Genomic DNA, 24,271 nt, shown 5'->3' with positions numbered 1-24,271 from the left:
TATTTGGAGGAAGTGAGACAATTTTAAGGAGAAATTGTTCAGTGTGAGAAAAGTTCAGCCAGACAGAGGAGAGAGGTGGTAGTTGGGGATTTGTTCGGGCCTCTGTTCAAGGAAGAAGTGGAGAGCTCTCAGACCATCCTGGTGGGGAGTGGAGGTGTAGAGGGATTGGCCATGGTGAAGAGGAGGTGGTTAGGGCTAGGCAATGGAAATTGTTGATATGGCGTAAGGGATCAGAGGAATCGCAGATGTAGGTGGGAAGAGACTGGACAAGCGGAGAGAGAACGGAGTCAAGATAGGAAGAAATGAGTTCCATGGGGCAGGAACAGGCTGACACAATCGGTCTACTGGGACAGTCCTGTTTGTGGATTTTGGGGAGGAGGTTGGGGTTACCTTTGCATTCCAGGATGATTCTGGAATGGTGAGCATTTTGGCAGAGGAGAGCAAAATTATGGTGTTTTATGTGATCAAGTCAGATCTGGCAACGAATGGTTAAACCTGTTGTCTTCCATAGACGTTCAAGTCTATGCCCCTTGGACCTAAGGGAGTAAAAATGAGGACTGTACCAAGGTGACGGAGTGTATTGGTTTTAATGGGTATAGAAGGTGGAGAGGGTGTGATTGAGCGGTAGCTGCACAGCAAGCTCCCACAAACAGCAATAATATAAATGGCCAGATCATCTGTTTTTGGTTGTGTTGAGTGAGGGCTAAATATTGGCCCAGAACATCGGGGAGAACTCAGCTGTTTTTCCTTGAAATGGTTCCATGGGATCTTTACCGTCCACCTGAGTGGGGGTTAGACAGGTCTGAAAGGCAGCACCTCCGACAATGCAGCACTTACACTGCACTGGAGTGTCAAGCTTGGAAGACAAAACCAGTTCTGTAGCCACAGTATCTCACGCCGCATAAACAAAGTGACAGGCAGCATTATTGAAGCAGCTACTCTATTATAAAAAAAAAAGGCAGTAAAGCGCCAAATGACTAGCTTCCCTTTTCCAACTGGCATTAAAAGCCCAGAGTTTCTTTCCAGGCAGGACACACATTCCAGGCCACTGCACAACTTTTGCAAAGGCCATTCTCCCTCTAAAGAAAATTTGAAGGGGGGGAAGTTTTCATAACAAACTTGGGCCAAATTCTTTCTGAATATGAGAAATAAAACATTTTTTTAAAAAAAATTACAAACTGAATTGAAGTTTCTGCCTGGTTTGGGATTGGCTGGCTCTGGTATATATTAATAATTAATCACCTCAGAGAGAGAGGGAGGGAGAGGGAGAGAGAGAGAGAGGGAGGGAGGGAGAGGGAGAGGGAGAGGGAGAGAGAGGGGAGGGGAGGGGGGGAAGTTTTATGCAAATAGCCACACCAATAAGGAATAAGACAGCGATCCCGGGCCAACAGCGACGCAACATGGAGGAGCAGAGGTAGAGAGACCGAGCCATGAGAGTGAAGCCGGCCGCTTTGGGAGCCATCAGTCCAGGGTTCGGCGCCGCTCTTTCGGGGGAATGCGTTAGGGGGCTGAGGAGGAGGAGGGGGGAGCGATGCCGAGGAGGAGGTCGAGCGGGGAGCTGCCGCTGCCCAACGGCTGGGAGGAAGCCCGAGATTTCGACGGCAGGATCTTCTACATCGATCACAACACCCGGCAGACGAGCTGGATCGACCCGCGGGACAGGTAGACCGGCTGGGGGGGGAAGAGGGGGGGTGAATGGGGGGTGGGTGGGGGGGGCTTTACAACTCCAAACTCACACATACTTGCCTGGGGCGGGGAGGGGGAATCGGAGCAGCCGATGTTACTGTAACTGGGAACTCGATACTTGTGAACTCGATACTGTGAACCGACTGAAACAATGTATCGGGCGGCGGGATTGACACTGGGAAGCGAGGGCTGGGCTCTCCCTGACAGGCAACTCCCAGGCTGGCTGTCACTCGGCCACTGTCTCTTTAACTCGCTGCTCAAACCACTCTTTCACCATCATTATTACCACTTCTATGTTTCTTTTTTATTAAATTATGGGACAGGGCTGCTTTTTCATTCCCTTCCCTCTTCAACTAACTCCCCCCCCCTCCTCCTCCTCCTCCTCCTCCTCACAAATTTCCAAACGTTGGTATTTTTTGGAGTAGACCTCTCCTCAGATTTTTTTTTTAACAAGAATGTTTGTCCTCCCCAACTCTCTAATGAGCATTAAAAAAAAGAGTTGTTGGTTATCACATTGTGTGATTTGTTCTGCCAGTGTTGGTTATTGTTAGAACTGCAGCCCCCCCCTTTCTCTTCAACCCACCCAAATAGAGGAAATTCCACATCCACATCCTGCTATTTAATTTTTGTATGTGTTTTCCCTCTCGATTTTTTTTTTTTGCTATTCAGGCTGGTGATAACAATTGTAATACAGTTGGAATATTCTGTAAATGCGAAGCAGACATGGGGAATGGGTCTCAGTGTACATCAGGCACATTCTTGGCTTATCTCTCTTCATTTTTGTATCTTAAAAAGATTAAATTCTCAGTTGCTTATTCTAGGCACTTTTTTTTGGGGGGCGGGGGGTGTGGGGGGGTGGGGGGGTGTGTAAAATGGAGGTTATGTGGAAATATCCTGGGATAAACTGACTATTTTGGGGGGGGTGAAAGTTTCCTGCTATCTTTCAGAGGGTATTTATTACAAAGCTGAAGAGAACTATTTGTTCAGAAGGGCTGGAATTATGAACATGGTGTACAAAACTGCTTAATATACATTGAATACTTTGAGCATGGCAATCATCCAACAGATGTGTTTTCATATCAGCTTTTTCTGGTACTAGCCTGTTGGAATTGTTATAGTTCGAGTGATTTTTAAAAAGGTACTTGCCTTGCTTGACCTCAGGATGTTCCTAGATGCCCCAAGAGCCAATTAAACACCCTTGCAGCATAGTCCTTGTAATATTTTACATTTGACTTGTTCTCCTGAAAATTACTCTTAACATGTTGTAGCATTCTATTGAGCAGCCATGATGAACTCGTTTTATACCACCTGCTTCTCGGTTTTCTGGGTACGTTTTCATTGCTCTTTGTGAGAGTTTGCTGTGTGTAAATTGGTTGCTGCGTTTCCTTCATTACCGTAGTGACTACACTTCAAAAATTACTTCATTGGCTGTAAAGTGCTTTGGGATGTCCTGAGGTTATACAAGTTGCTACATAAATGCAGGTTCTCTTTTTTTATTAAGCATGATACCAAGAGTGTAAAATGGAAAGGTTTCAAATTTCCATTCTGGGAACAAATTGTCCCTCTTTTTCATCTCAATGTGAAACCAGACTTCTTGATTGGATTTAACACTTGTGGATGGATTTGAAAAGAGAATTGCATTTTTGTTTTCTTGCGTTTTAGACTGAAAGTCTTCAGGGGTAAAAGCAGTTTTGTGGATCCACATGGCAGGTGGTCATTGGCTATAAACATATCGATGAACAAAAGACACAATAGAATAATAGCTTACCATTAGCTTGAAATGATATTCTATGATACTTGCTATATTTTTTTTGAAAAGTGAGTAGAATAAATTCCTACAAATGCTAATGTTCAAGCACTAATATTACAGAGTGTAATTTCTAATAGTCCATTCCAATCATAATGGAGCTCTTTATGACTCTGACTCTCACTTGGAACTTTGCTGGCTCCCTCTTGAATAGTTTAGGATTAAAAATTAAAAGGAGAACTTGAATTAGAAACGTTCACGGCAGAGAGATAAATAAAGACATAAATTTGTTCTTGCATATTGCAGTTACATAAATAAACCCGTCTCAACTGCTCTTGGTGTGTGTTATATAATTAGAAATGAAATAGATGGACATGAAAAACATGGGCAATATACAATACATAACATAAATAAAATTCATGTGATTGTGTAACTACATGCAACAATAAATCCAAGTATATCAGAGTTGGTTCAAATTCCATGCAATTATAAATATGCATTTGATGTATCTTATGAAATATCCATTTGGGGATAGCTTTTGCAAACTTGTAAAATTATGAATATATAAAATATGTGTATCTATATAGAAGTGAATATACAAAGCCTTGGAGAAGGTGCAGAGGATGAGGGATTTCAATTACATGGGTAAGTTGGAGAAGCTGGAATTGATCTCCTTAGAGCAGCGAAGGTTAAGAGGAGATTTAATCAGCTGGATTTTTACTCTACCCCTGGAAGGAATGTTGGTTCCAATCTGGCCAGCTTTATAAAAGGCTGGTACAGAATTTACACTATCAGCTGACTAGCTCAGTTCTGTGGGCAAGTTGAGAAGCTTCTTCTCAAAAAGTGCTTTGAGCATATGTGAAACTTTCCATATTTCACCTTTTTCAAGAGAAAAGGTAAATGTAATTCAGTTTTGTTTCCAAACCGTTTGAACCTATGTATATCTTAATTAAAATATTTATTATTGATGTGCTGTATTATCGGTGTTCTAATGCCATATGATGGACATAAAGTATATATCAGAAACGAGTCACATGAAAATTAAACCTTCTGCAGCGTAACTGATTCTTGTTACTGTGCCAAGGGCCTTTTTTAAATGGGTCACTGGTTGTTGATGTATCTATTCTATTTCTACAATATAAACAATTTGTGTGTGCAATTTATTAGTAAACTACTTTTTAAAAAGCCTGTTTTTCAGGCACACTTCTCACTCTAGCTGCTGTATGCAAATCTTGTCAGGCCAAGTAATGCAGATTTGCACGTGCTTTCCTTTCTGTGTCACAGTGAGGGTGGAACACGGAGTTTGAGGTACTAGCGCCAAGCACAAAGAAATTGGGATTTAGTTCCTACGCTCATCTTCTTACGCAATTGGTTGCATGCTTGAGTGGTACTGGTGCATCAAAAACAGTTCATACACTTGTTTGTGAGTTTTGAAGGTTTGTTGTACAAATATTTTTCAGAATATGCAATGTATAAGCATCAGATGCTGGAGAGTGTTCACTGGTTACTAAGCAACAGGATGTACGGTATCTTATGTTGTGGCTGCATGCTCATTGTTTGAAGTGTGTATTCAGCGCAGGACTTAGCTGTTGAAGACCCATGGCTCACAGTGACAACTGTCTGCCTAGCTCAGAAATAAAGATGTCACAGCGGAGTTACCCCCTCAATAAAGGAATGGCAACATTTTCTTTGCTCACAAATAGAGCTCAGTGGCCCAACATAAGAACAGGAGTAAGCCATTCAGCCCTTGAGCCTGTTAGAGCCGGACTCCCTCAGGTCTGGTGTAGCTTTGAGTTTGAGTTTTTGCTTTTGCAACGCAAAAGTTGGAGTTTGTGTGGCCAACTGATCCAATGCAAGACATCTCTTAAAGATTTCTGCCCAGCAACAGCGACTACCCCTCAAATAGTACATAATTGGCTGTAAAGTGATCCGGAACATTCTGAGGTTGTGTGCTAAATAAATGCACCCCTTTCTCTTACACGTGCTTTCTCTCTCACTCTATCATTCTAGAGAGTGCTATTATATTTGTGATTTGCAAGTTAGGCAGCTGGCATTTCATCACAATATTTTAAATTTGTTGCACTTGCCATGAGTTAATCCAACAAAACATCCTGTCCCCACTAAAAGTCACACTTTGTGGACTTGTTTCCTTTCTTTCGTTTCCATTGGTGAATTTATTAAATGATAAGTATTTTTCAACCTGTTCTGATGCATTTCTCTTGGTTTTTGCAAATGTCGTTCATTTCTTGCCTTACTGTAGTCTGCTTGTCAGGATCTCTGTCTTATCCGTGCTGTCATTCTGCTCCTGCCTTTCCATCAAACTTCTCATCCTTTGTTGATCTCAGGTTCTCTTTTGTTGCTGGTTTTAAAATTGTCACTGTCTGTGTCTCCCTGTCTCTTTCTGCCTGTTTCTCTCTCTTTCTCACTGTCTCTGTGTGTATCTTTCTCTCTGCCTCTCTCCTGCTGTGCATTTGTTTAACATTGACCTTTTTTTCTTATTCACTCGTGGGATGTGGGCGTCGCTGGCTGGGCCAGCATTTATTGCTCATTCCTAATTGCCCTTGAGAAGGTGGTGGTGGTGGGCTGCCTTCTTGAACCACTGCAGTCCATGTGGTGTAGGTACACCCACAGTGCTGTTAGGGAGAGAGTTCTGGGATTTTGACCCAGCAACAGTGAAGGAACGGTAATGTATTCCCAAGTCAGGATTGGGGTGAGTGGCTTGGAGGGGAACTTCTGGTGATGGTGTTCTCATGTGTCTGCTGCCCTTGTCCTACCAGATGGTAGTGGTCGTGGGTTTGGAAGATGCTGTCTAAGGAACTTTGAGTTCCTGCGGTGCATCTTGTAGATGGTACACACTGATGCCTGTGTACACCGGTGGTGTAGGGAGTGAATGTTTGTGGATGGGGTGCCAGTCAGGCGGGCTGCTTTGTCCTGGATGGTTTGTGTCAAGCTTCTTGAGTGTTATTGGAGCTGCACTCATCCAGGCAAGTGGGGAGTATTCCATCATGCTTGTAGATGGTGGGCAGGCTTTGGGGAGTCAGGAGGTGAGTTACTTGCTGCTGGATTCCTAGCCTCTGACCTGCTTTTGCAGCCACAGTATTTATATGGCTAGTCCAGTTCAGTTTCTGGTCAATGGTAACCCCCAGGATATTGATAGTGGGGGATTCAGTGTTGGCAATGCCATTGAACATCAAGGGGCGATGGTTGGATTCCCTCTTGTTGGAGATAACCATTGCCTGGCACCTGTGTAACGCAAATTTCACTTGCCATTTGTCAGTCCAAGCCTGGACATTATCCAGGTCTTGCTGCATTTGAACAAGGGCTGCTTCAGTAACTGGGGAGTCACGAATGGTGCTGAACATTATAAATCATCAGCGAACATCCCCACTTCTGACCTTATGATGGAAGGTAGGGCATTGATGAAGCAGCTGAAGATGGTTGGGCCTAGGAATTTCTCAAGGGCAATTAGGAATGGGCAATAAATGCTGGCCTAGCTAGTGATGCCCACATCCCATGAATGAATAAGAAAAAGGACAATGTTAAACAAATGCGCAGCAGATCTACCCTGAGGAACTCCTGCAGTGATGTCCTGGAGCAGAGATGACTGACCTCCAACATCCACAACATCCTTTGTGCCAGGTATGACTCCAGCCAGTGGAGAGTTTTCCTCCAATTCCTACTGACTCCAGTTTTGCTAGGGCTCCTTGGTGCCACACTCGGTCAAATGCTGCCTTGATTGGATTGGCTGTCACAATTATGTCAATAGCATTAACAAACATTTAAACAACTAATTCTGTGCATCAATGCATTCCTTCTTTGGTGTGTGCTGTTCAGTTAATATTGTTGAAGTTTTTTTGATCTTTTATTGAATATTGTACACTTTGTCCTAAATATGGTTTGGATGATGTTGGGGTAGGGCCATTGGGGTTAACCAAGTCATCATTGGATTCTTCAATTTTGGAATAAGGGTTTTAAATAAACCACCTTGCAAACTGAATTTTCTTATTGTAATTTATAAAATTTTCATTGACTACTTAATCATTCTTTACAGTTGATCGTGACCTGATCTCCAGTGACTGGCCTCTGCACCTAATGCAACATCTTGGATCCTGGTGTTGTGCTCGGGACTGTCCACGGTTGCTGTTGTGTTGACTTGTTATGGACTGTGGCTGTGTCACCTAGGGCAGTTTGCTGATGCCTGATGGCTAATTCTATGGCTTAGCCCGTCCATATTTCGAGGGCATTTTCTCCATTGAGGATCCCTCCCACCCTCAGGCATTCTAGAAATTTGGGTGCAGCCTTATTTCTAGGCAGTTAGAGAAGGTTGCGGTTTTAATCCCTGCAAGTCAACAGTGAGGTCTGAGTATTTTTTTTGCAACTTAAACCCTCATTTAGATGAAGCCAAGTGAGCTGTGGACAGTAAGGCCTAGAAATACGCTGTTCTCTGCTTGAAAATTAGCACTAAAAGGCCTCTAGCTTGGTAGACAGGAAGCATATTCTCACTGAGTCGAAAGTGTGCCATTTGCCATGTTGAGAAAGCCCTTTATCCATGCAACTAAGGGGCCTTATGCTTATATGAAGCCCCAATGCAGGATTGGTTTGCTCTGAGGGCATTGGCTGCAGTCAAGAAAGCCAGATGGCCCATGAGGAATCCAGTACGGGCTGCAACCAACAAGGTACCTTTTTAAACTGTTTTAACTGAATGCAAAGCCAGTAGGAGCTGCCGCAAAAATAAATTGGTCTGTGCTTCAGTGATTGCAAGCCAATTGCCCTCACCCAAAAAAAGTGCTTCTGGTTCTTCTGAATGAACACTGAGCAAAATACAACAAACTAGTATAGGCTGACGTCAACATGTACACTGTGTTTCAAACGTGTGTTTCTGGTTGTGGTCTTGTGCTGAGCAACAACAATGGGACGAGTGGAGGTAACTGAAATTGTAGTTCTCTGGCTGTCCTGTGTCCAATCTAAGTGGAACGCCAGTGAAGTTGCAGACTCTGGAGAATTCTTTCTGGAAGCTGTAAACGTGCAACAGTTAATTGCTTCCAACCTGAGAGGGAAAGGAGGTATTGTAATCAGTGTCGTCTGTCTGTCTGCGAATGCAATAGCTTTGAAAGCACTACCGGATTTCAATCAAACTTCCAGCATGGTTTCAAGGAGCCAGTATCTCGAGAGAGGATTATTATTGGATCATATCCAATAACGACATTGAGCAATATTGTAGCTTCTGTTGGTATTTTTGAAAGATTGTTCCTGCGATCAATCAAATTTGGATAGTGAGTCACTTTCTTGATAGCAGAGTGGTGGTCTATAATCAGTTTTACTTTACTCCCTCACTAAAATACAAATGTAGTAACTCAAGAAGATATAAAGTTGTTTTATTCCTTTTTAGCAAGAAATAAAGAGAGAAAGACTCGCACTTGTATAGCACCTCCAATGACCTCCGGATGTCCCAAAGCACTTTACAATGAATTAAGTTCTTTTGTGTAATGATTGTTGTGATGTTGAAAATAGGGAAGCCAATTTGTGAGCAGCAAACTCGCACAAACAGCAATGTAATAATGACCGGATGATCTGTTTTTTAGTGATATTGGGTGAGGGACAAATATCTTCCAGGATGTTGGAGATAACTACCCCACTCTTTGAAATAGGACTTTTTTATGTCCACGTGAGAGGGCAGAATGGGCCTCAGATTAACATCTCATCCTAAAGATGGCACCTCCAACAAGAAGTGCGATTAGTACAGCTGGCAGCTCATTTCTTGCACACACACACACACACACACCCTATTCTGAGGTTCAGGCTAATTTAAGACATGGTGCATCTCATCATAGTGAAGGATGATAGCATTGGGCTAGCTCAGACATTTGAGCCACCCTGTGTCAGCATCAAGTAATTAAGGTCAGCTATAATGAAGGCAGTGGAAACGCATAGTTCCCTTAGCTTTGCTTCCTAATTTGCCTTTGTCTTTCTGCATTACACTAGCCCATGTTATGGATTCTCAGAATGAATTTTCCAATTTACAGGCGATTTTATTCCAAGTAGCATTGTAAGGAATTACGGTTGAAACTGCAAAATCACTTTTCACAATGGATCCTCACGAGCAGCAATTCCCTTCTGAAACTGTCACCTCATTAAACTCTTTTCAGCTCTTTTGAAATCAACTTCCAATGGTCAAACGGCCATCTAGTTCTGAGGAGGGTATATAAGGTTTTTCTGAAGTGTCAGTTTTGTTTTCCTTATGTATGTGTAACTCTTTAGTAGCTTCTGTTAAATCATAAGAGCCCACAGTTGGCACTCTGTATTCACCCATTTTGACAGGTAAATGGTTGACAATGTCTCATCATTCCTATTGGTTAGATTAGGCAATTTTAAGAGACAAATGTTGAAAGATTTAAAATAAAGTCATTGCTGAATGTTTGCTTGTAAAAAGTACAGAAAAAAAATGAAATTGATGATGCAGAAGAGCCCCCGAGACTAGATTATAATGACCCGTGTTTCAAAAAGAGATGGCATAGTATCTGCTCCTTGGGGCTTCTTGCAGTTTACATGACTTCCCTTAAGAGGTTCCTTCCCCATTGTAATGTTCGGTTGAGGCCCAAACATTCCTTCAAATATCCATAGGATTGATTAAAGAAAATTTAAGTCTTAATTTATATTACACATTTCAGATTTACCTTGTCAGTTAAGCCAAGGTTTAGATCTTAAATACCTATATATATTATGTGCCAGCCGTGCCTCAATTGGTAGCGATCTCACCGTTGAACTAAAAAGTGCTGGGTTCAAGTCCCACTCCAGAGAATTGAGAGCAAAATCGACACTTTGGTGCAGTGCTGTGGTAGTGCTAGGGTGACGAAGGTGCCGTCCTTTGAATGAGATGTTAAACTGAGGCCCTGTCTGCCCTCTTGGGTAGATGTAAATGATCCCCTGGCTCTTTTTGAAGAAGAACAGGGGAGCTTGCTGTCCACGAATTGGTTGCTGCGTTTCCTACATTGTAGCAGTGACTGCACCTCCGATTAATTTGCTAGATTTTAAGCAGTTTGGGACATCCCTGAGGTTGTCAACAGTGTATAAATGTGTAGGTCATTCTGCATGCATAGATTGCCTTCTGACAGCTGGTCCTTCAAACTTGCCCCATACCCATATCTACAGCATCATGACTAGGCATCTCCTGAGAGAGGCAAAAAACAGAAAAAAAACCCAGGGTCCATAAGGCAGAAAAATTAAATCTGAGAAATTCCCTTCTGACCCCCTTAGGCTTTCAAATCAAATTGAGGAGATCACATTGATTGTATGTAGTTAATTGTGATCCATGTGATTGTGACAAAACTTTCCCTCCTCATCCTTCTCGACCTGTCCACAGCCTTTGACAAGGTTGACCACATCATCTTCCTCCAATGCCTCTCCACTATTGTCAAGCTGGGTGGGACTGCTCTGACCTGGCTCCATTCATACCTACCCAATCGTATCCAGAGAACCACTTGCAATGGCTTCTTTTCCTGCTCCCACTTTCCTGCTATTAATATATCTGGTGTCCAAAGATCTATCCTGGGCCCCCTTCTATTTCTCAAGTACATGTTACCCCTAGACAACAACATCTGAAGGCCCAGTGTTAGCTTTCACATGTAGACTGGCGTTACCCAGCTCTACCTCATCACCACCTATCTTAACTTCTCCACTGTTGCTAAATTATCAGACTGTTTATCTGACATCTAGTACTGGATGAGCAACAATTCTCCCCAATTAAATGTTGGGAAGACTGAAGCCATTGTTTTAGATCCCTTCTGTTCCCTAGCTACTGACTCTATTCCTCTCCCTGGCAACAGTCTGAGATTCAGCCAGTCTGAGATTCAGCCAGTCTGTTCACAACCTTAGAGTCACAGTTGATCCGGGATGAGGTTTTGACCTCATTTTCATGCTAACACTGAGATTGTCTATTTCCACCTCCATAACATCACTCGACTTTGCCCCTGTCTCAGTTCACCTGCTGCTGAACCCCTCATTCATGCCTTTGTCACCTCTAGATTCAATTATTCCAATGCTGGTTTCCCACATTCTACCTTCCGTAAACAGGAGGCCATCCAAAACTCTGCTGCCTGCATATTGACTCACAGCAAGTGCTATTCCCCTGTGCTCGCTGCTTTTCATTGGCTCCTGGTCAAGCAATATCTTTGATTTTAAAATTCTCACCCTTTTTTTCAAATCCTTCCATGTCCTTGCCCCTCCCTATCTCTGTAATATCCTCCAGCCCCACAACCCTCTGAGATATTGGCACTCCTCTAATTCTGGCCTCTTGTGCATTCCCAATTTTAATTGGTCCACCATTGGTGATGGTGCCTTCAGTGGCCAAGGGCCCAAGCTCTGGAATACCCTCCCTACACCTCTCTACTTTGCTTTCCTCCTTAAAAACCTACCTCTTTGACCAGGCTTTTGGCCATCTGACCTAATATCTCCTTATGTGGCTCGGTGTGATACTTTGTTTTATAATGCTCCTGTGAAGCGCCTTGGGTTGTTGCATTCTGCCTAGCAGCCCCTTGAAGTGAGGATGCTTGCCACATGCCAAGAGCTTCTGCGTGAAGTCTTTTTAACATGGGGAGGGTGTTGTGCTGCAGTTATCACACCATTCTGGCTGACCAGAAAACTCCCGCTCTTACCGCTTGCCATAAGCGTATCAGAAAGATTTACAGATTTACAATCAACCTGCTTGACCATGCCACGAAGGCACCTTCAGTGGCCATCAAGTCCTGGGTTGGGACTCAAACCAGGAGTTTCTGGCTCAGAGGTAGGGTCGCTACCTGCTGCACCACAAGACCCTCTGATATTGCATTACATTAAAGGCGGTGTTTAAATAAAAGTTTTTGTTGTTAATCTAAAATCTTAGAGAAAAAGATAACCCTAGAACAAATTGCCTATCGCAATTCATTTCATAAGTTAATTTTGATGGTAGATGGGTCAAAGTGCATAAAATGCCCACTCATATTTCTCACAATTTAAAAAAAAAACTATAAACTAAACCACTCTTGTTGCTGAAATCTGCTTTAGGCTGAGAAGTCTGTGCTGTGCCAGTTGATGCTCAGTACAAAGTCTCCATGCTTTTCTACGCTCCGAACACTTGGAGATCAGCTGTGATCTAACAGACTGGTGAAACAGAATCGAGAGCAGGATGGCTTACTTCTGTTCCAGCTAGAGTTAGTGCGATGGGATATCTGTGCCTACCTTGCTACGTGACTCAGAAGGTGTTTTTGTGTGGTAAATGGGTGTCGTAAATAGACTTTGAGAGCATGGCTTTTAAATTGACAGTGTTGCAAAATTGGTCGTTTTTCCCAATTCAAAACCAGTAGTTGGTAACTGTTGTCCTTCATCTAGATGATGATGATTTTTATGTTATATTTACATATGTAATGGTACACATGCAGCACACAAATGATAGTTTAAGCTGCCAACTTTCATTGTGGTTCAGCTGTACTATGTCTTCTGAGACCATCCAAGTTGGTGATGGAATAGCTTTTTGTTAACTTTGTCCCATTGCTGTAGCAGTTAGGATAATCCGAATTCAATAGGGCATCAAGATGCATGTCTAATCCCTTGTGAGTTGGATAAGTATTTTTAAAAAAAAAGGACCTGCTTTCATAAAGTGCTTTACAGCCGATAAAGTACTGTCTGAAGTGTAGATACAGTTGCAATGTAAGAAATTCAACAGCCAATTAACACACAGCAAGTTCCCAGAAACAGTGCTGTGCTAATGACCAGACAACCTGTTTTAGTGGTGCTTGATTGAGGGAGCAGTGTTTGCCTTGGACAAACATGTGGATGATGAATTATTTGGATTAGGAGGAAAATGGGCTGTTCATTTATGCAGGTGAATAAACTGTCGGACGGGCTTTTCTTTGTGTACTTTGCTTTGTTCCTTTCTGCAGCTTTACTGATTTGAAAAGCAAACGTGTTTGAGTGTTCATTATCCTTGTACATTTAAATCTGAGCTGGCCATTTCATGTAAGAAGGCCATTGGACTAAGGTGACATGGTAATTGGCTCACTCTCTCTCGTGATCCGCTTCCTCTTTCATGCCCCCAAGTACCTAAACCCCAGTCCCAGGAGAGTGCCTATATTATATCCTTTTTACTGTTGAACTCCAGCTCTTTCAAGCTCTGCAGCTTTTCTGAATGAGGCCATTTAGTTTCTGCCAATGGGTGCCAAGTTGTAGGAAGTCTTGAGCCATGGCTGTATGTTTACAGGGAGCTGAATCAAGACTGTTCAAATTAATTTCCTGGGCATTGGGCAGGAGACCAGTGTCTCCACTGCCTTGGGCTGGATTTCTGCTCAGTGCCACATCATTAAAGCAGCATTCAGTTGGAAGTGAGATGTTTGATGACAAATTAATCAAGGAATTGTATGAAAACTTCTTGGGAAGAATGTTGCTGTAAATAGTTGCTTGGTAGTACAGAACTTGAGTATTGCTGAAAGAAGAGACATGCTGTTAAAGCTTTTGTCTTGCACTCATCAGGACAAACAAAGGAATGCCAAATTTCAAAGGGATCAACAAGCATAAGAAAAGGGTGCTGATTAGGGACATAGGAACATAGGAGCAGAAGCAGGCTATTCAGCCCATAGCGTCTGCTCTGCCATTCAATATGATGATGGCTGGTCACCTACTTCAGTGTCTTCTTCCCACACTGTTGGTATTTAGGATCTGTCAATCTCTACTTTTAAGCATACTCAATGGACTGCATGAACATCCACAGTCATCTGGGATAGAGAATTCCAAAGATTCACAATCCCCTAAGTAAAAACATTTCTCCTCATCTCAGTTCTAAGTGGTTTTCCCCCTTTATTTTGAAATTGTGACCCCTGGTTCTAGGCTCCCCAACCAGGGGAAACATCTTATCTGCATCTACCCTGTCTATCCCTTTAAGTATTTTGTAGGTTCCAATGAGATCACCTCTCATTCTTCAAAACTGTAGAGAATACAGGCCCAGCTTCCACAATCTCTCTTCATAGGACAGTCCCGCCATCCTGGGAACAAGCCTTGCGAACCTTTGGTACACTCCCTCTATGGCAATAGTTTCCTTCCTAAGGTAAGGGGACCAAAACTGCACAAAGTACTCCAGGTGCAGTCTAACCAAGGTCCTATACAATTGAAGCAAGACTTCGCTACTCCTGTACTCCATCATCTTGTGATAAAGGCCAACATACCAATAGCTTTCCTAATTGCCTGCTGCGCCTGCATGCGACTTATTGATGAGAACAACCAGTTCATTTTGTACATCTGAACTTTCTAATCTTTTATTGTCTAAGAAATACTCTGTGCATCTGTTCCTCCCAGCAAAGTGGATAATCTCGCATTTTTGCACGTTATATTCCATGTAGCATGTACTTGCCCACTCACTAAGTCTGATCAAATCCTCTTGAAGCCACTTTGCAGCTTCCTCACAACGCACGTTCCCACCTAGCTTTGTGTCATCCACAAACTTGGAAATATTACATTTGGTCCCTACGTCCAAATCATTAATATATGTTGTGAACAGCTGGGGCCCGAGCACTGATCCTTGTGGTACCCCACTAGTCAGAGCCTGCCAATGAGAGAATGACCCGTTTATTCCTATTCTGTTATTTGCCTGTTAACCAGTCCTTAATCGATGCTAGTATATTACCTCCTATCTCACGTGCTTTAATTTTTCTAATCAACCTCCTGTGGGGGACTTTATCAAAAGCCTTCTGAAAAACAAAATCCAAGTGTATTATGTCCACCAACTCCCCGTTATCCTGTTAGCAATATCCTCAAAAAACTCCAACAGCTTCATCAAACATGATTTCCCATTCATAAATTCATGTTGACTTTGCTGAATTAGATTATTATTATCCAAGTGTCCATTTATCACATCCTTTAGAACAGATTCTAGCACTTCCCTTCTACTGATGTAAGGCTAACAGGTCTATGGTTCCCTGTTTTCTCTTTCCCTCCCTTTAAATAGTGGAGCGACATTTGCTACCTTCCAATCTGCAGGAACCCTTCCAGAATCGATAGAATTTTTGGAAGATGATCACCAATTCATCCACAATTTCCATAGCCACCTCTTTCAACAATCTGGGATGTAGATCACTGGGTCCCGAGGATTTATCAACCTCCAGTCCTATTAATTTCTCCAATACAACCTTCTTATTAATACAAATTTAGTGGCAAAATTAGTTGGCAAGTTGACTCTAGTTGAGGCATTGCGATGGAGAATGCACCAGAGAACTATTGTTCCTCATGCTTTTGTTTAATTCAAAAAAGGTGCAATGCCTGGACATATTCTTTTTGCCTGCAGAAGACAGGTCCCTCTGTATGAATGCATGGAGCTTCTAGCAAGCTTATGTGAGCCACATTGCGAACCTGACAATTTTTAAAATTGGTTCTCTGTGTAATTCTTAGCACACTCAGGATTATTCAGCAAGCACTGTCCAATCGTGGAATCACATCTATCGTTGGACATTATGTTCTGAGCTTTGCCAGCACAGATTGGTTGAGTACAGTTAGTATTCTGCCTACTGTGAACAGCTGAAGGGATGTGCTTTTTAGTACGATCTGCCAGTCATTGGGATGTACGGCCTACATACCTGCCATTGCATTGGCACTGAAACTCCTATACAGCATTACTAATGTGTGTGGTAGGTAGAACACCTTTTTGGCTTGATGGCAGCATCCTGTTAGTGGAAAATACCGCTCATGTTGCAACTGCATAGTAGCAGCATGAAATGGCCAGCTTCACCTGTTGCTCAAAATGTTTTTGCTGTAATGCATCTCAGGTTTGAAATAACTCTCCACTGTGTGAAAGTGTGTAAGTTAAAACAATATACATTTCAGGATGAAAAGTAAAAACTATAAATGCTGGAAATCTGAAATAAAAACAGGAAATGCAGAACAGTCCAACATCTGTAAAAAGAAAAGGGAAATCACAACATTCTTGGTCCTGTTCTGCTGAAAACTCATAACCTGTCTTTTCTCTTGCCAGATGTGAACTTTCCTGCTGTTTTGTATTTCTGACATTTTATGTGTCTTACAGATTTTATGTACCATATGAAATGAAACACATTTCAGTAGAAATAATAAATGCATCACTAAGGATTGTAACATGTGAATGTAAGAATGATGACTTGAGATGTGACCATATGAAAACAACTTCTTCTTTGGCAAGAGGGACATTGTACCAGCTGTGCGCAAGCCACAGGAATGACTCTCGAGGTGGTCAAGCAGCATCACTTGCTTATTATGTGTTGGCTGTGGCTCAAAGGTAGCACTCTTGCTTCTGACTCAGGAGGTCCAAACCCACTCCTGGGGCTTGAGCACCTAATCTAGCCTCACACTTGAGGGCTGTGCTGAGGCTGCACTGTTGGAGGTGCAGTCTATCAGATGAGCTATTAAACCAGGGTCCCAGCTGTGTTCTTGGGTGGATGTGAAAGTTCCAAATGCACTATTTTAAAGAAGTTCTCCATGGTATGCTGACCAACATTTATCCCTCATCAACACTAAGACCTGGTGATATATTGTTATTGCCGTTTGTAGGAGTTTGCTGTGCGCAAATTGGCTTCTCATATTTCCTACACTCTCAGCAGTGAATACATTTCAGGAGCACTTCACTAGTTCTAAACCGCTTAGGGAGATCCTGAGTTCATGAAAGACACTAGAAACGCAAGGTTATTCAGAGCAAAATTAAAATCTTTTCATAATGAAAAGTGCTGCTCTTGCTTGCAGAATAAGTGAGTACAGGCTGAGCGTCGGTCATGTTGCTTCCTCACTTCACTGAAAGGTTATGTGGGGAAGTGGTGAGTTTCCACTCAGCATGGTTGAGAATCTTGCATCTGGAATGTAATTTCTGTCTCTCTCCAAACAACAGGATTGAGATTGGATATTCATGAGTACCACATCCGTCTGTGGGCTTGCACTGTACAGGCTGGGGTGAAAGGGAGCGGTGGGTGTGGTGGATGGCAAGATTTGGATTTCCTATGAAATCCAATATTGGAATGGGAGAAGTAACATGAAACATCCCGTTCAGGAGATGAAGTAAGTGTTGGGGTAATGTTGATCAGATCTGACTATATTTCAGTGTTGTTTTGTGTAATATATTCTTACACATCTGCTACCACACACTGCATGTTACAAGTCTCAACCACTGATTGCACAAGTGACTTCTTCCCTTCTTGGGAGTGATGTTGACTTTACTACTACCCATACACTATTTTGCTTCCATACTGCCTCGGGGAACTTGTAGTCATCCTGCAAGAATGCAGTTGAATAGGATTTTATCTGTTGTCCACACGTTGCAGTATGTGTTGTATTTGGGTTACTTGCCAAGACCATGGTTGTTACTCTAGAACATGTGCGTCACAGGGGCATTACTAAGGCATGATGCGGTTAGTTCTGCTGTACAGAGTAATGATTTACCTGTACAAACTTCACCTGAAGCAATCTCACCCCTCCAAGTGTTTCAAAGTAGAACGTTTTCCAGAATATCTCACTTGTGAAGACTGCTCTAAACTGCACTTTGACTTGGGCTCTTAACTGCCTGTGGATCAGTGTCATTAGAGTTTATACTTTGCTTTCTCTAATGGATAGGATTCAATAGCTGTTTATACACTGCCTTTAATGTACATAAGTATCTCAATCAGCTGTGACACAATTCTTAAAAAAAAATTGGAATGTGAACCAAAGAAGTGGATAACAAATGTATGAAATGCTGTTACTAAAATTGTTTTCTAAAATTTCTCTTTAAAACTTTCATCTGGCCTGCCCTCCTTTTGTTAAGCAGTGGTGTCTGGCTGAGTTAGTTTTGCTGCTGTATTGATGAGGTAGAGTCAGACTCAAGTGGCAAAATGTGGTGAAAGTGCAAAAGACAACCTGAAAGATGAAGTAATAATAACTCCTGGGACAGTGCTAAATGCTAACCAGGTAAATCACTGGTTTGCAGGCACATACACACCAAGTATATGTAACATTTGATTAACACTTTAATTCTAAGTGTGACCATTTTGAATTCCATCATTGAAATTCATAATCCTTTGTATTCAAATATTACAGCTTGACCTTTGCATTGAGTGGTGGTAGTTGCACGCTGACCACCACACAGTCTTGACAGAGCAGGGCCTTGGTCCAATGGCAAGAGGGCTCTAAAATGATAGGAGGCCAGGCTTTGCTGGGGAACATTAACAGGGTCTGTGCATGATCATTTGCAGGTATATATGTGGTCATAGGTACACAGATTCCCCACCCTCATCATTAGGAAGCATAAGAGAAAAAAGTATGATAAGTCACTGAGCAGTAGGAAATAGATGATTATAATAGAAGGGATTGCAGAGTCAGAGGCCTTGTGGAATAATGACAGCTTAGGATGCAGATGACACAAGTGTGTGCGCTTACTCAGAAACTGAGCTCCAGGTCAATGTTGGCTCCTCTTCCTTCTCCGAAGCATATGAGAAAGCGGGCCTTTCATGAAACACCTGCAAAGGTCCTCTTCCAACTACTCCCAGAGCACGATATATCGTCCCGTTGATTGATTAAGATCAGTGGCGAGATCCTGGAAAATGTGGACCATTTTCCATATCTTGGGAGCCTCCTCCTGATGAATGCAGACACAGATGACGAAATTTGTCATTGCCTCCAATGTGTCAGCTCAGTCTTTGGCTGACTGATTTTAAAGAGTATTTGAGGGCCACGATCTCAAACCCGAGGCTAAGGTCATGGTTTGCTGGGCAGCAGTGATCCCCATGCTCCTATGCGCTTCAGAGACTTGCACAGCCTGCAGACACCTCAAAGCACTGGAGCAGTCCCAACAGCGATGCCTTCGCAAGATCCTCCAATCCAGTGGCAAGAAAGACGGTCCAACAACAGAGTCCTCTCCCAAGCCAACCTGCCCAGCATCGAGGTGCCAATCACTCAAATCCAGCTCCAACGGACAGGTTATGTTGTTTGTGTGCCTGACACCAGACTCCCGAAGCAACTGCCTTACTTGGAATTTGGTCATGGCAAGAAACTCTCAAAAGGCCAGTGAAAACTTTCAGGATGTCCTCAAAGCATCCCTGAAGAGGTCAAACATCCCCTCTGACTCATGGGAGTCCCTGGACTGTGCCTGACCAAGATGGACAAGGATCATTCAGGAAAGACACTGAACACATCGAGACACCTTTGTCAGGAACACAGAGGTAAAGTCGAGACTCCAGAGAGAGCACAAACCACCAAAAAAGACTCATCTGCCCAACCCTTCAAGCAACAGCTGCCCTGCATGTGGCAAGTCTAATGCACAATGCAGACTCTATCAGCCACCTCGGAACCCATCAAACAAGAGTGGAAACAGCTCATCCTCAATCCCAAGGGACTGCCTAAGAAGAAGACATCTAGACGAGATGGACTTTTCTGATTGTCCTCTCTTCAGGCAATGAGACAGGTTTGTACACCCTGCATGTCATTTTCTGTCCGAGCTTATTATAAGACTGAATTTATTCTGCATGCAAATGAGAGCTTCAACTTTCAAAGAGAATAACTTGAGTTCATGTCGTTCCTTTCTGGATGTCCCAATGCACTTTACAACCAAAGAAGTATTTTTGCAGTGTAGTCACTGTTGACTGTTGTTATGTAGGAAATGCAGCAGCCAATTTGTACACAGCAAACTCCTAAAAACAGCAATGTGATACTGACCATCTGCCCCCTCAGGTGGGTGTAAACAAGTTTCTATGATGTTATTTGAAGAAGAGCAGTGCTGTCCTGGCTAATATTTATCCTTCAATTGCCATCACTAAAAAAGATGGTCTGGCCATTATCTCATTTGTTGCTTGTGGGATCTTGCTGTGTGTAAATTGGCTGCCATGTTTTCTTGAACTTCAACAGTGGAGTGGACTGCACTTCAAAAGTACTGCTTTGGCAGTAAAGTTCTTTGGGGTGTCATGAGGTTGTGAAAGGTGCTACATAAATGCCAATTCTCCTTTTGCTCTTGGCTCTTGACCCATTCTATTCTGGGAGCTCATTGTGGGCAGCACAGTGACTCGAGTAGTATTGCTGGAGCTGGTTGCTCCATCTGCAGGACAGGGGTGCAAGGTTATCAGTATTAATGCTGACACCAGAAAATTTCTGCTGTTATTCTCTAGTCAGAGTGCAGTGTAATAACCCTAATTTGTTTTGTGTTTCAAAATTTGTAAAAATAATGTATTTGAAATGTGGAATATTGTCTGGCTTCTGTACAAACAACCATAGAGAATAGGAGCAGCAGTAGGCCATTCGGCCCCTCGAGCCTGCTCCGCCATTCAATAATATCATGGCTGATCTGTTTGTGTTTCAAATTCCACATTACCATCTACCACTGATTAACCTTAGATTCTTGTTAGGCAAAGGAATTAATCTACCTCCACCTTAAAAATAGTCAATGACCCTGCCTCCTCCATCTTGGGAGGCAGAGAGTTCCAAAATCGCACAATCCTCAGGGAGAAAACATTTCTCCTCATCTCTGTCCAATAAGGGTGACCCCTAATTTTAAAACAGTGCCCCATAGCTCCGGACTCACCCACAAGAGGAATCATCCTTTTCCACTTACACCTTGTCAAGACTGTTCAGGATCTTATATACTTCAATCAAGTCATCCCTGACTCTTCTAACCTCCAATGGAAACAAGGCCAATCTGTGCAACCTATCCTCATAAGACATCCTGCTCATTCCAGTATCAATCTGGTAAACCTCCTCTGGACCGCCTCCAATGCATTTACATCATCCTTCCTTAAATAAGGAGACCAAAACTGCATACTGTAAGGATAATGGCTCTAATATACAGTTCTAAGATTACAGTATGTACATCTAGACAGGTTCTGATTTTTAATTATTAATGCCCACATGTCAATATTGCTAGGCAGCAGAGCCTCTTTACAAATGTCCTTTTGTTGATTAAGCACATTAGGTGATGTTAGCTCAGGGGTTCCCAGACTGTGGGTCGTGATCCCCAGTGGAATTGCAGGATGAGATTTTGGGGCAGTGAGCTCTGAGGAAGCAATGGCAGCTGTGGAGCCTGGACTGAGCTTTTGACAGCTGCGAGGTCCCTTTTGAAATGTTTCTTTTTTCTCTGTCGGTGGGCGTGGCATAATTGTCTGTTCCTTGAGACCTGATTTGCTGTGGCAACCCCAGCCTGCTGAACAATTCTCTGATCCTCCCTCTTCCCCACCCCACCAGCCCTCCAAGCTGGGGAAGCACTGAGTTAGCGACTGCAGTCAAACAATATAAAAGCCTGCTACCAGTTGAAATGGCTATCTGCTACCCCAGGAAGGTGCTGAGTTTGGAATTTGAAGTTGTAATTGAATCTCTGGGATTGGCATGATGCATTTCTGAGACTAGTAGAATACTCAGTTTAGATTACAGTTTTATAATCTGTTCCTGAAGCTTCAACAAGATGAAACTTGGGCAACTTGTAGATGTCACATCAAGGCCCTGGAGCAACATGTTCACTGCTGTCTTAGAAGGATCTTGTGAATCAAGTGTGTGGACAAAAGAACAAACATGAGTGCCCTCCAAGACACAGAGGTGCCAAGTGTAGAGGCCATGATAATCTCACATCAGCTGAGATGGATGGGACAGGTTGTCAAAATGCCTGTTTCAAGACTGTCCAAACAAGTGCTCTACTCAGAGCTCCACCAGGGAACTCGTTCACATGGGCCAAAGGAAATGTTTCAAAGACAACCACAAAGCCTCCATGATGGTCTGAGATCAACACATGGGAAGCAGACGTACAATCATGACTAAAATGGCAATACATCATCAAAAATGGTGTCAAGACCTTCCGATCAACCAGAGCTGCCGCTGAGAGAGAACAGAGAAAAGAGAGAGAGAGACAGAAAGAGAGGGCTCTGCTCAAGGCAACAACCCATCACCAACTCTACCAGCCAACAGCCGGTGTCCACACTGTGGGTGACCTGTAAGGTTAAAATAGGGCTCGTGACCCTCCACAAACTCACAGCTAACTCTGACATCTCATGTAAAGCCAGCCGTTTGTGAGGAAGGAGGGATTACTGATGAATGAATATAACCTACTCCTAGGATACTCCGATATCAGCTGCAGATGACTTTCTAAGCTTGCATATCCCAGTTTATGGTACTTGTGAGTGTGCATTACAACTTAACCTGTTATAAACCAGCTGTTTTATAACCTGTCATGCAACCAAAATAATACCATTTTTATTTTTAGTAAAATTAATTTTGAAAATTTACTTTTTTTTTAAACATAACTATTTTGTGATTTTTAAAATTGAATATATTTGAAGTTGAGTATTTCATATGGTAATTAGGTAATTGTTGCTATTTATTATAGTTCACACCCCCTTTACTACCCCTGTTCCACCAGAAGCTCGATAAAAGATTTGAAATCTCCACATGTTCCCTGCTGGATGTGTGAAACCTGTATTGTTGAAACCCGCTTTGCTTGAATGAAATCATCTGGGTGGAGGGTGAGGAGAAGGAGAGGTGGAGCAAATGTTTAATGTTTTGCGAAGATGATCCATTGAATATTATTGAAATGTCTAAACATTCAATGCACTTTGAATTGTAGTTAAGGCAGTTTTTTTACATGAATTCAATTCTGGTCACAAGACTTAGAACTATATTGGAATTGTGTTTAGTGATGTGGGTGTTTGGGGAGGGGGGGGGTGGGAAAAACAGAATTAGAGTCAGTTTTATGTCACTACTGCAAAACCCCAGAAGGGTCCCCGCCCATCTCCAAAGAGGGGTGGGCATCTTGTGTTTATTACATGATGTCCAGTCATTCTGGAGCAGCTAAACTTGTTACTTGAAGATCCAACGAGCTGGTGAAGGAGGGTCTGAATAACATTTGTAACCCTGACTCCTCATTGCAGGTGGACTTTGAAGCCATTGGTGCACACCTGGGGATCAGGTGTGGGAATGGACCATTTTGATCCATTGATAGAATGCCTCACTAAAGGCCATTCCTTTGACTTGGCTAATAGCAAGTCCCATTCAGCTCAGGTGAAAGTTTTCACCGTATCCAGCATGAACACCAGGGCAGACGTGTTTGCCCTGTTGTTCAGCATACCCCTTCGCTCTCTTCCCCAGAACGATCCTCGTACAAAACCTGGATAGTATGGGTGGATTGGAATTCAGTCTGGAGGCTGAGGACATGGCCAGCATTTTACAGAATCCATTGAAGAGTGATATGGGGTTCAAAGCAGAAAATGTTGGAAATACTTAGCAGTTGAGCTAAGCATCTCTGGCAAGGAAAGGTCTTTCACTAGAAACATTAACTCAACTTCTCTCTCTGTAGATGCTGCCTGACATGTTCATTTTTTCCAGCATTTTCTGTTTATATCTCAGATTTCCAGCATCTGCAGTATTTTGCTTTTCTATTATATGGTGCGGGAGAGGGAGGGTCTCTTAACACTTCACAGTAAGCTTTATTATATATGTGATTTACGGCTGAGCTAAGGGACATTGTCCCAAGTGCAGGTACGTACACTCCCAATGTAGACTTTGCGAGAGTGTAAAATGGATGGTGACACATTGCCAGCCAGTTTAACATCTCTCCTCATTTTTATTTACATTGATTTAGTGGGCCTCAGTTTAACAGCCCATCGGGAAACGGTACCACCGACGATGCAGCGCTCCCTCGGTATCTTAAGTTATCTCGTTTCAGTTGTGTAGATAGGTTTGTGAATGAAGTGAATTATTTGGCTAAGCTTTGCCAAAATTAACTGATGTGAAACTGGAAGTACGTACAGGTACAGTGCCTCAGAACCGGCATTCCCGGAGCTGGGTCCATGCTGGATTCCAGAGGGCATGGTGGCCGTTTCAACATGTCAGCTCCAATGTGCTTATCCCTCCTGA

The 24,271-nt window shown here is 42.8% G+C and overlaps 1 protein-coding gene across 2 annotated transcripts in view; it reads left to right on the top strand.

The window, feature by feature from the left end:
- The first annotated feature begins 1,339 nt into the window (after nucleotides 1–1,339).
- The window catches only part of wwc3 (WWC family member 3), a 233,251-nt gene continuing 210,319 nt past the window's right edge, over nucleotides 1,340–24,271 (top strand). For both annotated transcript variants that reach the window (XM_078559419.1, XM_078559418.1), the window contains exon 1: nucleotides 1,340–1,662. In XM_078559419.1, coding sequence (XP_078415545.1) covers nucleotides 1,532–1,662 — 131 coding nt within the window. In that variant the 5' untranslated portion in view covers nucleotides 1,340–1,531. The remainder of the gene's footprint in view (nucleotides 1,663–24,271) is intronic.

Source organism: Cetorhinus maximus, chromosome 16 (assembly GCF_964194155.1).
Source record: "Cetorhinus maximus chromosome 16, sCetMax3.hap1.1, whole genome shotgun sequence".
NCBI classification, from domain to species: Eukaryota; Metazoa; Chordata; class Chondrichthyes; order Lamniformes; family Cetorhinidae; genus Cetorhinus; species Cetorhinus maximus.
The sequence above is the reverse complement of the archived record's forward strand: the minus strand, read 5'-3'. Positions and strand labels throughout refer to the sequence as shown.